The following is a 17,811-nucleotide window of genomic DNA, read 5'->3' on the forward strand; positions in this document are numbered from 1 at the left end:
AATCTTTGCGCGGGATACAAGGAGCTTTAGTAGCTAGGGGTATCAGCAAAGCCTTCATGCAGAAGTTAGAACATGCAGAGTTTTGGAAGAAACAAGGAATTTAAGCCTGCTGAGCTTGGAGACATAGGAACTGAGTTTGAATCTTGGCTTTGCTGCTTCCTTTTTATGGGACCTTGAGTAAGTTGCTTAAATTTCTCTAGGCCTCAGTTTCTTAGGATAACAGGATTGCCTATTCTACATGAGCTCTAAGATCCCTCCATGCTCTCAAGCTTAGATCTTATTAACTAAAAGCAAAATGTATTTAATCATAAATGATTTAATAATTTCAAAATTAGAGAGTTGATAATAATCACAAATATTGGTATCAAGGGATTATGAATAGGAAAAAACAACTTCAAAGTAGTTTGTCCTATGTATTTATTTTTTAGAGGAGAAAAATAAAGTCTGGAGAGGGCAAGGCCATATCTAGAAAGCAGCAAAACTAGGATTCAAACCCACAGTTTGGTCTCCAAATTTATTACCCTTTTTAGTATTCGTCAATGCCTCTCTTGAGTTTACATTCTAAGGTCACTTATAATATATGTCATATATTTTTCTCTGGTACGTCTCCACCCATCCCATTTTTAGTAAATCTAATGGAATTTTAGTCTTTCTTTCTCATTTTGGTTGTGCAAATTGTCCCTGTAGTTCTGAAATTTGCCAGAGTAATTTCTAGTGTCTGGGATAATGGTTAGAGATAGTAGAGGTAGGTGACTGAACTCAAAGTTTTGTTTTTGTTTTATTTTTTTTTCTTTTGTTTTGCTGCAGCTACTGCTACTGAAAATAGCTGAGACTACTCATGACTGCAACAGATGTTTCTGGGTGGTTTTCTTTTATTATTATTATTTTATAAGTTGAATAGAAACCTTATGGAGATTTTTAGTGGTGTTTTCTTTTTCTCCCTTCCACTTTGGTTCTGAAGCCAATACCAGTATAACTCTCAGTTCTAAACGCCCTTCCCAGTGCTGGGACTAACAGTTGACCAACAGTGAGAAGTATGAGTCAAGGTTCATTCCTTTGAGCCAGAGCTCCTCTTCCTTGACATGAAAACACTGGTTTGCCACTTTGCCAGCTACACGATGGCAGATTATCAGGAAATTCCTCTTAAGTCTCATTTCCTTCAAGGTGATTAAGTTATCTTTCCAGTTCATTCTCAAAAAAAAAAAGTTGCAATGCGCTATTTCTCAGACTAACATTTTAGATACTGTATCTAGATAGAATTCTCTAATTTCTTTCTGCATCCTACCCCACTTCAAATATAAAGAGCAGAAACCCCTTGGGGAAATGTGGTGGAGGGATAAGATAAACTGTTTTCTTTACAAAGCAAATAAAGTGTTTTTTTTGGAGGGGAAGGGGGTTGGAAAGTCCAATCCATGATATCAGGATGTGGGTACTCCCTTCAGTGATTCAGATTTAAATTTGCCTATAACTTCTAGTCTGGGATGGTTTCGTGGGATACCGAGAGGTGAGATGACTGGTCCAAAGTCACAGGGCTAGGATGTACCAAAGGAAGAATTTTAACCCTGGTCTATCTGCTTCCAGGACGCAACCTTTCTCTCTTACATTTGTCTCTCATATTTTTACCAGAATAAATAAAAGTAGGACCTCTATTCTGATATTTAATCTCATAATATTGGAGCAGGGGTGGGAGAGGCTTTCATCTAAGTGTGAATCTCAAGCAATATTAAACAGAAGAAGCCCTTGATGTACATTCTGCGATAGGAATAAATTGGGGACAAACTCCTTCAACTTTTTTCAGTGATTAACATTCACTGAAACTTTGAAGAACTCCATCCATCTTGCTGTTTCAGCAGGATGTCTGTTGGGCCAGCTGCTTTCAGATTCCATAAATTCTAAGCAGAAAGAAGGGGAAAATACACTTAAGGCAATATATGGATTAGAAAAACAATAATCAAAGAAAATGTCAGAGATGCCACCTGGGATCCCAGCCTCTCCTGCCCACACCCATTGTCTGCAAGTAATTTTTAAAGTGCGCTCTTTGGGACAGACAGAAAGCAAGGAAGGGAAAGGGAGAGAATACTTGGCTTTTGGACTGCATGAACTTTAGGTTAAGGGAACCAGTCTTCAAGCAAAGAGAGGCAGAGGGAGAGGGAGATCGGGGGAAAAAAAGGGAAAGTGAAATATAGGTCTGGGAAAGGGAAACGGGAAAGGAGTGTGTTCAGGGGGAGGTAGAGAGAAAGAAAGATGAGCACTTCCAGTGCATAGAGGGTCACTCAGACTTTTCAAGGATGTCTGCAGTCATCTTAGAGACTTACTTGTTTGTAAAATGCAGGTTGTGAGCCTCATGAGTTTGCCATCTGTTAGGGAGAAAATGAGTTTTTTTTTTCTTTTTCCTTCCAGTTTTTCCTCTTATTTCTGTCTGTAAAAAGTTTCCTTTTCTCTACTACAAAAGGAAACTTCTGTTTTCATTGAGCTTTACCAGCTGTCCATATGATCTGGGTTGATATGTTTACCTAGTGTGTGCTAAATAAATGGCTAGGTCATTTCTGTTGGTCTCAGTCAAGTAGTTGGAACATTTAACTTGTGTATCCTACAAGTGTTCTCTTAATTATACTATGCATAGGCATGATAAACTTCAAGCAAGCAATGAATGCTTTTGCTGAGTAAGAATTATCAGAGATGGGATTGTTTTCCCTATGCAGCCTTTTGCAATCCTCAATGGCGTGTTCTAATTCCCTAAAGTTGAATGATGGACCACCTTGCCTATACTTTTCTCTCCTGCAGCTGCTTTTAAAGATCCCCAAGGTTTCTAGTAAAATATTGCATGACCTTGCAAGGACCACCTCTGTGAGGCCAGGGGTTTGGGTTCTTTTCATGGGTGGTCTTGTAGAATGGACAGGAACACCAGCTCTATCTGAAACTTGATGTGATTTATTTAATGGGACAAAGGAGTGGTACTTTTTATCCAAAAGGAACTTGATCCTTCCTTTTAAAGTCATTGTGGAGCAAACTGATGGTTAGCTGATTATATTCCTCTCCTAGATGGAAATCTTCTTTTATAATTTTCACTCTTATTTCCTTCAGGAATCTAGAACCACTTTGGACACAGCTGAAACAGGGCAGGAAAAACATGACACTGGCCATCCAAAATAGTGAAAAGATTGTGGTGGATATTAAGTGTGATACCTTAGTAAACTTGTGATCATATTCAACAAATTACTTAAAACTGTTTGCCTCAGTTTTCTCATCTGTAAAATGGCAAAGCACTCCAGTAATTTTGCCAAGAAAACCCCAGATGGGTCATGAAGAGTTAGACAGGACTGAAAAGTGACTGACCAACAAGAAAAGATATCTTTAGCCTTGCTAAAATAAATGCGCGCACACACACACACACACACACACATACACATGCTTACACATATATATATATATAACTAACACACACACCTACACACATTCACACACACACAAATACATACGTACATTCACACATGACTCACACATCTTTTCATTGTTTACCTATACGTTGTTTACCTATACATTGATTGTAAATTATTTTTATGCATGCCAAAATAAACTTTATCAGTATAAAAGGAAATGGATTGGTATTACTTATACTCTTGATATTACTTATACTTTTTTGAGCATTCCTTTTAAAACATGAGGCCCAGTGTCTAACTCAAACACTAAGTCTTCACCATGATGTTGAGCGAAAGTTTTATTTAATTTGTTTTCTTTTTTAATCACGTATGTACCATCTTCCAGATGTGTGTATCTTGCATTCTGGATGCTGAGGCCCAAAAAAGGAAGTCTTAGCAAGCAGCATCATTTGAAAGCGTAGCACATGTGATTTGCATTTTAGTTTATGGAAAGAGTCTTTCTATATTTATGAAATTTTATTAGCTCAATTAACTACATCAGTAGTGAATTACCAGGAAGCCTGCAAGACAGCCAATATATGCCATGATGTAAATTTAACTAGACTTTTCACTTCTCCCCAAACTTTCTTTACTTTGCTGGACTTTAACTTTTTTGAGTAAATTTTCTCTTTTTTTTCCTATTTTTCCCCACTAACTACCTGCTACCCACCTTCATCTTTCATTTAGCTGTTCTTTGTATCTTTCCCCATCTTTCCCTCAATTCAAAGAAATTCATAGCTTGCCTCTTATAAGAACAGTGAGTAGCAAACCACACTCAAAAAAGAAATTTCTTCCAGATTACAAAAAAAAAGCTATTAATAATGAAAAGTCTGTAACTGAAGAGACAATACAAGGCGCCAAGGATGAGATTCCCGAGTGTTGATCAGATCCACACAGAAGACACAGTGTTGAGTTTTTCTCTGTTGCTCGCTTTATCTTGATCGGGGATAAAATCAGAGTTTGTATTCTTTCTTGCTCTTTAGTAGAATGTATTCATTCCTGAATTGATCAAATTTCAATGCTCAATGTCTATAATCCCCCACTCAAAGGAAATGAATGATGCTACTAAGGGTAGGGAAACATGAAATTGATGAAGATGTTATCTCCAATGGCCCAGATTGTAGTCTACCCAAAACTTTCTCATCCTATGTGACTCCTATCATGCCTCCCAAATCTTCTACAGGGGATCTTTGATGTTGTGTACATACCAGTAAAGAATTAAGGTTATTTGTCATCTATTACTTGTTCCCTCCATATAACCAACCCGCTCCCATGTGTGTCTTCATATTACTTCTTTGCATTTCTTCAAGTTTATGTAATAGTTTACTCACGTCCCCTGGGCAAGTCTCTACTGCCCTATAGGTGACCCACAACTTGAACTCTTAGCCATGTGACATCATGGAAAATATTAATTTATTTCAAGGAGATGCTTGGACACTTGTCCAGTTTCTGAAATGCAATCCAGCCAGTTCTATTTATTTCTGTGTCCAGTTCATTGTCCATTTACCTCTTTAGTTTCTTTTCAATATTTATGGAACTGATGGGACAGTTAGTTGTATGGACTATCTAACCAACTGCAAATCACAATCTGGACATTAGTATTCTGTATCCACTTGGTTTTTCCTACATGGATAGCTGTCAAACACATTTAGAAGGGTCTTTATAGCTATCATAAGGGAGGTAAAAATAAAGTTCAGTGAGAATTCAGAGAATGGATACTTCACTTCTTGATCATGGAGAGAGGGTAGGGTCATAGAAGAAATTCATGGAGATGGTGCTGTGAGTGGAATCAAACTAAGAGGACAGAGATGTTCTTGATGGTAGTAGCAAAGTTCAGAAGAGAAGAGGGTTAGTGAAGGAAAGACAGAGTTCTGTTTTGGACATGTTGAATCTGAGATGTCAATGAGATATACAAAATTCAGGAGATAGATCAGGTTGGACACATAGATCTAGCAATCATCTGCACAGGAATGACAATTGAAATAATAGAAACTAAATTACCTAATGAAATAATATACAGTGAAAAGTGAATAGAGTCTGGGAGAGAGCCTTTGGGGACATAGCCAAAGAAGATGGAGAAGTGGTCAGTCAGGAGAACAACCAGTAGAGAGTACATACAAAAGTACTGAGGCAATTTCCCTAAACCTCAATTTCCCTTTCTCTAAAATGGAGGATTAGACTAGGAAGTCCCTCTAATTCTATGGTTATTATTGTTATCATTTCTCATTAATAATAATGAGAGGCAGCACTGTATAATGGGTAGAAAGCTAGCCTCTCTTAGGAAGACCAGGTTTTAAAGCTTATCACATTCATGACCCTGAGCAAATCGCTTAGTTTCTCATTGACCTGTGGGCAACTATCTAATACAAGAGTTCTTAACTAAGGATTCATGAATTTATGCCACTATTTTGGGAACCATTTTTGATATAATTGGTTTCCTTTATAATCCTATCTTTTATACATTTAAAAACACTATGCTGAGAAACAGTCTGGTGTTAAGGGTCTCTGACGTAAAAATAGTTAAGAACTCCCACTTTCAATTGCAGAGCAGATGCTGATCTAGTCCAACCCATTCATTTTATAGATGCAGAAACTAGGTCCCAAAGGTTAAGTGACCTTCCCAAGGACACATGGGTAGTAAGCATCGGAGGTGGGCTTAGAACCCTGGTCCACTGAGTCCAGAATGAGAGTTCTTTTCTTTTTTTTTTTAGAATCAGAGGAATCTTTGAATTATTAATTATTGTTCTATTATATAGGATATGCTATATATATTCTGTTCTAAATAACTATCTTCTATTATTAATTATCAGTTGTACTTCAGTAGGAATTTCTTCCAAAAGGTTTTCATTCACTAATAAAATCAGTTTATAGTGATCACCTTGAAGCTTCTCCATGAATGTCCTACTTTGTTGCTTCATCATGAAGTTGGCCTTGGAGTCAGTCAGTGAAAAGCATTTATGAAACACCCACTATGTGCCAGGCTTTGTGCTAAGTGCTGGGGATGCAGTAAAAGGCAAAAATCAGTCCCTGCTCTCAGGAAACTCATAGTCTAATGGAAGGGACAACATGTTAACAATTAGGTACAAACAAGCTTTCTAAACATAAATTAGAAATAATTAACAGAGGAAAAACACTAGATTCAAGAGGGATTTGGAAAGATTTCCTGTGGAATGTGGGATTTTTACCTGTGACATAAAAGAAACCAAGAAAACCAGGAGTTGGGGATGAGGAGAGGAAATATTCTGGGCACAGAAGAGAGCCAGTAGAAATGCCCGGAGTCAGACATGCAGTGTCCACTCTTCAACAGTAATAAGGAAGTTTGGAAGGGGATATGGTTTTTGGGGAAAGATAGTGAGCTCAGGATTGGATGTGTTGAATTTAAGATTTCTATAGGATGCAGGGAGACAAGAAGTGAGAGAGGGAAAGGAGGTAAGGAAAGAAGGAAGAAAGGAAGGAGGAAGGAAGGAAGGAAGGAAGGAAGGAAGGAAGGAAGGAAGGAAGGGAAGGAAGGAGGGAGGGAGGGAGGGAGGGAAGGAAGGAAGGAAGGAAGGAAGGAAAGAAAATAGGAAGGAACAAACATGTATATAGCTTCTACTCTATACCAGGCACTGCTGTAAATACTTTACAATTACTAGCTCCGTACTAGAATGTATTCATTCCTGAACTGATCCTGAATTGATAACAAATATTACCTCATTGATCCTTACAACAAATTTGAAAGGTAGGTGCTATTATTAGCCCCATTTTACAGTTGAGGAAACAGAAACAGACATCAGTGAAATGGTTTGCCCAGGGTCACACAGCTAGAAAGTGTCTGAAGCCAGATATGGACTCAGGCCATCTTGACACCAGGACCAGCTTCTATCCACTGTTCCACCAAGCTGTGTAAGAACATCTAGGTTCAAATTCTACCTATCTTTAATACTCTGTGACCCCAGACAAGTCATATATCATCTAAGCCCTAGTTTTACATCTGTAAAATGGAGATACTGATACCCATAGGACCTATGTCACAGGGTTGTGATAAAATACCTAGAAGACTTCACTACTTTAAAAGGCTGCAATAATATTAGTTGTGGTTACTAGTATGTGTTCTAGGGCTGCTAGGTATCACAATAGGTAAAATGCCAGGCTTGGAATCAGGGAGACTCATCTTCCTGAAATCAGATCCAGCTTCAGATATTTCCCAGCTGTGTGACCCTGTTTGCCTCATTTTCCCCATCTGTAAAATGACTTGAAGAAGGAAATGACAAAACACTTAGGTATTTATGCCAAGAAAACCCCATATGGGGTTGCAAAGAGTTGGATATGACTGAAATGACTTATTAACAACAATACCTTGTGTCAGAAGTGGTACTTATTCACTGCACAACAGGATTTTTGGTGAAATTAGCACATAGTCCAAGTGTAACTATTATGCAGTCATATATTACACATCCTTTTTTTTTAAAGTTTAAGTCCAATCTTTTATTCCTTCTGTACTTACATCTATTGTTCTATGCAGTTATTATTGATACTCAAAATGATGAGCCCTGTAAGATTCTCTATTATTCAACAAAGAACCAAGATTTATCTCTGATTACTATTTAATATTTATGAATTTATTTAATTTAAATTTTGTTATTGCTTTTGCAAGCTCTATTAAATAATTTTGGTAGTTTCATTGGTATTGTATTGAATAAGTAATTTTATTTAGGTAGAATTTTCATTTTTATCATATTAGCTCAGCCTACCCACTAGCAACTGATATTTTCCCCAGTTATTTAGATCTGACTTTATTTATGTGAAAAGTGCTTTAGAATTATGTTCATATAGTTTCTGGGTTTTTTTTTTTTGGCAGGTAGACTCCCACATATTTTATAATGTCTACGGTAACTTTAAATGGAATTTCTCTTTCTATCTCTGCTGTTGGGCTTTGTTAATAATATATAGAAATGGCAATGATTTATGTGGGTTTATTTTATATTCTGTAACTTTGCTAAATTTCTTTATTATTTCAAGTAATTTTTTTACTTGATTCTCTAGGGTTCTCTAAGTACACTATCGTATCATCTGCAAAGAGTGATAGCTTCATTTCTTCTTCACCTATTCTAATTCCTTCAATTTCTTTTTCTTCTCTTATTGCTAAAGTTAGTATTTCTAGTACCATATTGTATAACAGTGGTGATAATGGACGTCCTTGTTTCACCCCCTATCTATTGGAAATGCTTCTAGCTTATCTCCATTATATAAAATGATTGCTGATACTTTTGGATAGATGCTACCTATTATTTTAAGGAAGATTCAATTTATTTCTATGCTCTCTATTGTTTTTAATAGGAATGGGTGTTGTATTTTGTCAAATGTTTTTTCTGCATCTATTGAGATAACACGATTTCTGTTAGTTTTGTTGTTGATATGGTCAATTATGCAGATAGTTTTCCTAATATTGAAACAGGCCTGCATTTCTGGTATATATCCTACTTGGTCATAATGCATTATCCTCAAGATAAGTTGCTGTAATCTTTTTGCAAATATTTTATTTAAAATTTTTGTATCATAAAAAGAATTTGATAAGACTCCTTCTTCACCTATTTTCCCAAATAGTTTATATTGTATTGGAATTAATTGTTCTTTAAATGTTTGATAGAATTTACTTGTAAATCCATCTGATCCTGGAGGTTTTTTTCTTAGGGAGTTCATTGATGGCTTGTTTAATTTCTTTTTCTGAAATGAGATAATTTAAGTATTTTATTTCCTGTTCTGTTAATCTGGGCAACTTATATTTTTGTAAACATTCATCTATTTCATCAAGATTGTCAAAATTTTTGGCATACATTGGGCAAAATAGCTCTTAAGTATTGTTTTGATTTCCTCCTCATTGGTGGAAAATTCCCCCTTTTCATTTTTGATGCTGATAATTTGTTTTCCTTCTTTCTTTATTTTTTTTTACTCAAATTAACCAAAGGTTAATCTTTTTTATTGTTTTGTTTTTCATAAAACTAGGTCTTAGTTTTATTTATTAGTTCAATAGTTTTCTTAATTTCAATTTTATTAATCTCTACTTTGTTTTTCAGAATTTCTAATTTGGTTTTTACTAGGGGATTTTTAATTTTTTCTAGCTATTTTAGTTACATGCCCAATTAATTGATCTATTCTCTATTTTATTCATGTAAGCATTTAGAGATATAAAATTTCCCTAAAGAATCACTTTCATTGCATCCCATAAATTTTGGTATGTTGTCTCATTATTATCATTTTCTTGGATGAAGTTATTGACTGTTTCTATAATTTGTTGTTTGACCCACTCATTCTTTAGGATTAGATTATTTAGTTTCTGATTAATTATTAATCTATCTTTTCATGGCCCTCTATTATGTATAATTTTTATTGCATCATGATCTGAAAAGTATGCATTTAATATTTCTGTCTTTCTGCATTGAAATTCAAAAAATGCTCATCTCCCTTCTTTCTTTCCCTCTACTGTAATAGGTTTTTGTGCATGTCATGTGATTTCATGTCTGCTCCTCCTTTCTACTTCTCTTAGAATAATCCCTTGTCATCACTTAATTAGATTTTTTATGATCACATACATCAAAGTCAATTTATACCCAAGCCCCCAATACCTACAATACAATTCCCAAGAGTTACAAGTGTCATCTTCCCTTGTAGGGATATAATTACATTAATATTAATATTAATAACATTTATTTTTCTTTCCTGTTTACCTTTTTATTCTTCTCTTGAGTCTTGTATTTGAAGATCAGATTTTCTATTGAGCTTTGGTCTTTTCATCAGGAAGGTTTGGAAGTCCCCTATTGTGTTGAATGTTCATCTCCTCTCCTGAAATATTATGCTCAATTTCACTAGTTAGCTTTGCTCTTAAAGGAGTTCTTCTATTTAGTGTACTTCTTTTTTCCATTTGGCCAATTGTATTTTTTTAATTTTTTTATTTTTAACATATATTTTTAAAACTTTGGGTTACAAATTTTATCCCTTCTTCCTTCCCCACCCACCCTCATTGAAAAGGCAAGCATCTCAATACAGGTTATAGACATGTAGTCATGAAAAACACTTCCATAGTAGTCCTGTTGTAAAAAACTAAGTATATTTCCCTTCCTCCTCTCCTACCCCCCCATTTATTCTATTCTCCCTTTTGACCCTGTCCCTCCTCAGAAGTGTTTGCTTTTGATTATCCCCTCCCCAATCTGTCCTCCCTCTATCAACCCTGCTGTCTTGTCCCTTTCCCCTTATTTTCCTGTAGGGTAAGATAGATTTCCATACCCCATTATGTATGCTTTTCCCTCCTTAAGCCAAATCCTATGAGAATACGATTCACTCATTCCCTCTCACCTTCCCCCATTTCCCCTCCATTGTAAAAGGCTTTTCTTGGCTGTTTCATGTGAGATAATTTACCCCATTCTACTTCTTCCTTTCTCCTTCTCCCAGTATAATCCTCTCTCACCCTATAATTTTTTTCCCAGATATCACCCCTTCATCTTCAACTCACCCTGTGCCCTCTATCTATCTATACATACATATAATTATTTTCCCTCTCACTACCCTAATACTGACAAAGGACTCATGAGTTACAAATATCATCTTTCCCTGCAGGAATGTAAACAGTTCAACCTTAATAAGTCTCTTATGATTTCTCTTTCCTGTTTACCTCTTCCATGTTTCACTTGAGTCTTGTATTTGAAAGTCAAATGGTATATTCAGCTCTTGTCTTTTCCTCAGGAATACTTGAAAGTCCCCTATTTCATTGAATAGCCATTTTTTCCCCCTGAAGGATTATACTTAGTTTTTCTGGGTAGGTGATTCTTGGTTGTAGTCCTATCTCCTTTGCCCTTGGGAATATCATACTTCATGCCCTCTGGACCCTTAATGTAGAAGCTACTAAATCTTGTGTTTTCCTGATTGTTTCCACAATACTTGAATTGTTTCTTTCTGGCTGCCTGCAATATTTTCTCCTTGACCTGGGAATTCTGGAATTTGGCTACAATATTCCTAGGAGTTTTCCTTTGGGGATCTCTTTCAGGAGGTGATTGGTGGATTCTTTCAATTTCTATTTTGCCCTCTGGTTCTAAAATATCAGGGCAGTTTTCCTTGATAATTTCTTGAAAGATGATGTCTAGGCTCTTTTTTTGATCATGGCTTTCAGATAGTCCAATAATTTTTAAGTTCTCTCCCCTGCATCTATTTTCCAGGTCATTTGTTTTTCCAATGAGATATTTCATATACTCTTCTATTTTTTCACTCTTTTGGATTAGTGTTAGAGTGCCTTGATTTCTCAAATTGGCACTAGCTTCCAATTTCTCCATTCTAATTTTTAAGGAAGTATTTTCTTCAGTAATCTTTTGGACTTCTTTTCCATTTGGCCAATTTTGCTTTTTAGGGCATTCTTCTCCTCATTGGCTTTTTGGACCTCTTTTGCCATTTGGGTTAGGCTATTTTTTAAGGTGTTATTTTCTTCAGGATTTTTTGGGGGGTCTCCTTTAGCATCACTCTCAGTTTTTCCTCTACTTCTCTTACTTGTTTCTCCAAATCCTTTTTGAGCTCTTCCATGGCCTGGGACCAATGCATATTTTTCTTGGAGGGTGTGAATGTAGGACCTTTGGGTTCATTGTCTTCTTCTGGTTGTGTGTTTTGATCTTCTTTGTCACCAAAGCAAGATAATATAGTCTGGATCTTTTTGGGCTGCTTGCTCATGTTTGTGGGCCAATTACTTGAGTTATAAACTCTTTGTTAAGGGAGGGGTCTGTTTCCAGTGTGGAGAATGTACTGTCCCATGCTTCAGGGGTTTTGTGCAGGTGTTTTCAGAGATACGTCTAGGGACCTGTAAATTTTCAGTTCTTCCAAGGCACTATAATCAAGGGTGAGGTGTTTACTCCTTTCCTGTCCTGTGCTCTGGTCTATGAGTGACCACAAGCACTCTTTTCTGTCTTGCAACTGTGAAGATTTGCTCTCCCCAGCCACTACAAGCTCCACCACACCAGTGCTCCTCCTTGCCCCAGGACTGCCACCCAGAACTGTGACCCAGATGCAAGTACTGGCAAAGCAAGAGAATTCTGCACCATCAGAGAGATCCCTGCAATGCCCTTCTGATCAGCTGCTGGATTCCCCCTCAGTCTGTGGGCTGGAAGCTCAGGAAGCAGCTGCTGCCCCAAGGCTGAGCTCCAGAACTGGAGCTGAGACCAACTCGCTTCTCTTTCTCTCTGCAGACACAGATTTTTCCCACTGACCTTCTAAGTTGTCTTTGGCATTCATGGGTTGAGAAGTCTGGAAACCACCACAGCTGCCCATGATTCAGTCCTCTGAGACCTGCTCCAGATTCGCTGTGTCCTATGCACCCACACCAAACTGCGCTCCTCTACCTGCCTTGTGCAATATACCTTTCTGATCAGCCAGACAGGCTGCCTTTGGCTGGAAATTTGTTTCACTCTGTCTTTTTGTGGGTTCTGCTGCTTTAAAATTTGTTTAGAGCCATTTTTTGTAGGTTTTTGGAGCAGTTTGGGGGACAGCTCAAGCATGTCACTGCTTTCACTCCACTATCTTGGCTCCTGCCAATTGTATTTTTTAAGGATTTGCTATCTGCGTCAATTTTTGTCCCTCCGTTTCCAAACTATTGACTTTCTCTTGTGTACCTCTTGCATTTATTTTTCCAGGTTTTCTTCTACCTCTCTTGTTTGACTTCTAAAATCATTCTTGAGCTCTTCCAAGAAGGCTTTTTGGGCTTAAGACCAGCTCCTATTCTCCTTTGAGATTTCAGATGTGGGTATATTGACAATGTTGTCCTCTTTTGAATTTGTGCCTAGTTCTTCCCTATCCCCATTATAAGAATCTGTGGTCATTTTCCATTTCTTCTTTTTTGCTCATGCTGTTTGCCTATTTCCTGCTTATTAAAATTGAGCTCTCCTGCTGGAGTGCGGAGGACACTGACCCAAGCTTCTTGTACTGGGAGCCCAGGACCTGGTCACTGACTTTGTGTGCTGGGCCTCAGGTGATGGCAGCTGGAGGCTGTAGGGGTCTGACAGCTTACCTGGTGCTAAGATGGGGTCAGCAACACTGGAGCTCTCTGGGTTGGGGTGTGGAGTCTGGCCTGTGGAGGACTCCTGTTCATCTGGGCTTCTTTAAAGCTCTCAAATGTTTGTCTGCTGGAGGATGTCTGCCAGCCTGGGACTGTGCCCTCTGGAGTTGCCCAGAAGCACTGGGAGATTTGGCTGCTGGAGAATGCCGGTGCACATGGTCACTTTCCAAACTGGTGTCTACTGGCTGCCCTGCCTGTGCTAAGACACTCGGGATAGGTGGACAGTGGGGATGGCGTTGGTTCTGGTGTTGGCACTTGCCTTCTCCACCACCCTGGGACTCAGGATCACCCCTTGGTTTGCTGAGGTGGGGTTTGCTGTTGGCTTACTGGGATGCCTCCCCTCCTGTACTGCTCCCTTTCCGCCAGAGTGAGAGGGACCTTTCCCATTAATCTCCCAGGCTTCCTAGACTACAAGACTGCTGCACCCCATCTTTCTGCTGGCTCAGCTATTCTAGGGTTTTTCCTGGGGTGATATTTTCTGGGCTTTCAGAAGTCAGTAAGGGAGGGTAAGAGCAACTTACTTCTTACCCTGACATCTTGGCTTCCAGAAGTCTCATCATTTCTTATAGCACAATAGTATTCCATTACATTCATACACCACAACTTGTTCAGCCATTCCCAAATTGATGGGCATCCCCTCAATTTCCAATTCTTTTGCCACCACAAAAAGAGCTGCTATAAACATTTTTGTATATGTGGGTCCTTTTTCCTTTTTATGATCTCTTTGGGATACAGACATAGCAGTGGTATTGCTGGATCAAAGGATATGCGCAGTTTTATTGACACTTGGGCATGGTTCCAAATTGCTCTCCAGAATGTCTAGATCAGTTCACAACTTCATCAACAATGCATTAGGGTTCCAAGTTTTGCACATCTTCTCTAACATTTGTCATTTTCCCATTCTATCATCTTAGTGAATCTGATGGGTTTCAAGTAGTATCTCAGAGTTGTTTTAATTTGCATTTCTCTGCTCAATAGTGATTTAGAACACTTTTTCTTATGACTATAGATAGCTTTAATTTCTTCATCTGAAAACTGCCTGTTCATATTCTTTGACTATTTATCAATTGAGGAGTGACTTATATTCTTTTCTAAATTTGACTCAATACTCTGTATATTTGAGAAATGAGGACTTTATCAGAAACACTTGCTGTAAAAATTGTCTTTTTTTACATCTTTTTGTTTTCCTTCTAATCTTGATTCCATTCATTTTGCTTGTGTAAGTTTTATTTTAATTTAATGTAATCAAACTTATCCATTTTGTATTTCATAAGATTTTCTGTTTTTGTTATAAATTCATCCCTTCTCCATAGATCTGACAGGTAAACTCTTCCGTGTTCCCCTAATTTGCTTAGGGTATCATTCCTTATGTCTAAATCATGTATCCATTTCCACCTTATCTTGATATATGGTGTAAGATGTTGGCCTATTCCTAATTTCTGCCATACTGTTTTCCAGTTTTTGTCTGATAGTGAGTTCTTACCCAAGAAGCTGGAGTCTTTGGGTTTATCAAACAGTAGATTACTATAGTCATTTATTACTGTCTTTTATGTACGTAATCCAGGGGTGGGGAACTTGTGTCTTGCTTTGCATAGTTTGGGTGGAGTCAAAGGGTTGCACTTGTGGACCGACCTAGAGGGCCACATGTGACCTAGAGGCCACAGTTTCCCCACCCCTGACCTAATCTATTCCACTGATCCACCACTCTATTTCTTAGCCAGTAGTTTTGATGATTTCTGCTTTATAATATAGTTTTAGATCTGATACCGCTTAGGATATCTTTCTTTACATTTTTTTTCATTAATTCCCTTGATAGCCTCGATCTTTTGTTCTTCCAGATGAATTTTGCTATTATTTTTTCTAGTTCTATAAAATAATTTTTGGGAATTTGATTGGTATGGCACTGAATAAATAAATTAATTTAGATAGAATTGTCATTTTTATTATATTAGCTTGGCCTGCCCATGAGCAATTGATATTTTTTCCAGTTGTTTAGATCTGACTTTACTTGTGTAGAAAGTATTTGTAATTGTATTCATATAGTTCCTGGGTTTGTACTGGCAAGTGAACTCCTAAATATTTTATATTGTCTACAGTTATTTTAAGTGGAATTTCTCTTTCTATCTCTTGCTGCTCAGCTTTGTGTGTAATATGTAGAAATGCTGATGATTTATGTGAGTTTGTTTTGTATCCTGTGACTTTGTTGAAGTTTAGTTATTTCAAGTACTTCTTTAGTTGATTCTCTAGGATTCTCTAAGTATACCATCCTGTCATCTGCAAAGAGCGATAGTTTTGTTTCCTCATTGCCTGGTCTAATTGCTTCAGTTTCTTTTTCTTCTCTTATAGCTAAAGCTAGCATTTCTAGTAGACTATTGAATAATAGTGATAATGGACATCCTTATTTCACCCCTGATCTTACTGGGAAGCTTTAAGCTTATCTCCATTACAGATGCTTGCTGATGGTTTTGTATAGATACTTGCCATTTTAAGGAAAGCTCCATTTATTCCTATATTCTCTAGTGTTTTAAATAGGATTGGGTGCTGTATTTTGTCAAAAGCTTTTCATTTATCTACTGAAATAATCACATGATTTCTGTTGGTTCTGTTATTGATATAATTAATTGTGCTAATAGTTTTCCTAGTGTTGAACCAGCTCTGCATTACTGGTATAAATCTTACCTGGTCATAATGTATAATCCTGGTGATAAATTGCTGTAATCTCTTTGCTAATATTTTATTTAAGATTTTCACATCAATATGCATTAGGGATATTGGTCCATAATTTTGTTTCTCTGTTTTGGCTCTTCCTGGTTTAGGTATCAGCACCATATTTGTGTCAGAAAAGGAATCTGACTACACAGCCTTCTTAAGAAATGAGCCTTTGCTCTTTGTATTCATACCTAGCATCCATACCTAGCACATATTTTAAAAGGAAAAAAGATATGACTGCTCACCATGATGCATTTTTATGAATAGGGACTTGGGGTCTGATCACGAAATGTAGCCTTAGGATGTTTAGAATAAAAAAGTTCAAAGAGAAGCTTGCTGAGAGAGACTGAATAAATACTTCGATGCAAAATTAAAAATTAAAAAAAAAAGTTGTATTGACCAAATCCAGAAACAGAAATTGATCTCACTTGCTTTTTTGTTGCTTTTTTTTTTAAATAGCAGAGACAGACTTTGCTCACAGAATAATTTCAGCGTCTGTAGCCACCTTCAGTCTTACATGAATTTAACCTGATTTCATGGGACGGAACAGGGTTTGAAACACCATAGCTCATGGTTGTCAGCAGTGAAAAATAGCTGGGAATCAAACAAACAGCTTCATCGCTGAGATTGTTTCAGACTAAAAACTCTTCCAGCAGCTGTTTGCTTTGGCTATTATTCCTGTCCATTTTTTTAAGCCAAAAAAAAAAAGATTTTCTTTTTAAAAATGTGGGCTGGATATTTCTGAAGTCAGGAAGAGGTCTTGTCCTTGCAGTGTTATTGGCTTTTTGCTGTTTTGACAGTTGGGGGAGAGGACTTTCCTTTCTGTTCTCCCCCTCCCTGTTTCACTGTGTTAATTCACAGAACTGGGGTTGCTGGAGCAGGAAGGAAAAAAAAAAGCAAGGTTGTTTAATCCCAAACATGCAGCCTGGTGGTAGTTACCTTCAAGAGAAGTTCACGCCCCAAAGGAGTGCTTAGTCTTACATAGCCACTGACTCACTGTGGGGAGAGAGTGAGAGAGAGAGTGAGAGAGAGAGAGAGAGAGAGAGAGAAGAGAGGAAAAAGGAGGGAAGGAGAGAGAGAGAGACATACTTAGCTTAAGATGAAGGAAAGCTTTGCCTCTTCCTGCAACTTGTAATATTAACTTCAAAAAAAAATTTTCAAGATGACTACTACTTTGATTTAAGGAATCTTTTTTTTTTTTTCTGGAAACACTAAAGTTGGAGTCTACCAGACTGAGGTTAGAAGCATTTTCTTTGGCAGCAAAACTCTATTTTTATAAAAGCCATGCCTGTTCTTGGGGTTGCCTCAAAGCTAAGACAGCCAGCTGTTGGGTCAAAGCCTGTTCATACTGCCCTTCCGATACCAAATCTTGGCACTACTGGGTCACATCAGTATTCTTCAAGATCTTTGGAACTTACTGGAGCCGAGAGTTCCATGCTTGCATGTCAGCTCACATTAAAGTCAACCTGTGATTTGGGAGAGAATAGAACTCTCCCAGGAAAAACCAAGGAGACTGAAGACAGCAAGGTCAGTGCTGAATGTTGCCTATAGCCCTCAATGGTTAAACTGTGAGTTCATTTGTCTGGAGTGTTGAGAAATAGAGAAGAGGAGCTA

The 17,811-nt window shown here is 37.5% G+C and overlaps 1 protein-coding gene across 1 annotated transcript in view; it reads left to right on the forward strand.

The window, feature by feature from the left end:
• The first annotated feature begins 17,018 nt into the window (after window positions 1-17,018).
• LOC110213178 (neuron navigator 3) overlaps window positions 17,019-17,811 on the forward strand; it is a 449,693-nt gene continuing 448,900 nt past the window's right edge. Inside the window, 1 exon segment of the mRNA XM_020993448.2 lies at window positions 17,019-17,724. Within this exon segment, the coding sequence (XP_020849107.1) occupies window positions 17,482-17,724 (243 nt within the window). The 5' untranslated portion in view covers window positions 17,019-17,481.

Source organism: Phascolarctos cinereus, unplaced genomic scaffold (assembly GCF_003287225.1).
Source record: "Phascolarctos cinereus isolate Bilbo 61053 unplaced genomic scaffold, phaCin_HiC Scaffold_1;HRSCAF=81, whole genome shotgun sequence".
Taxonomy (NCBI): domain Eukaryota; kingdom Metazoa; phylum Chordata; class Mammalia; order Diprotodontia; family Phascolarctidae; genus Phascolarctos; species Phascolarctos cinereus.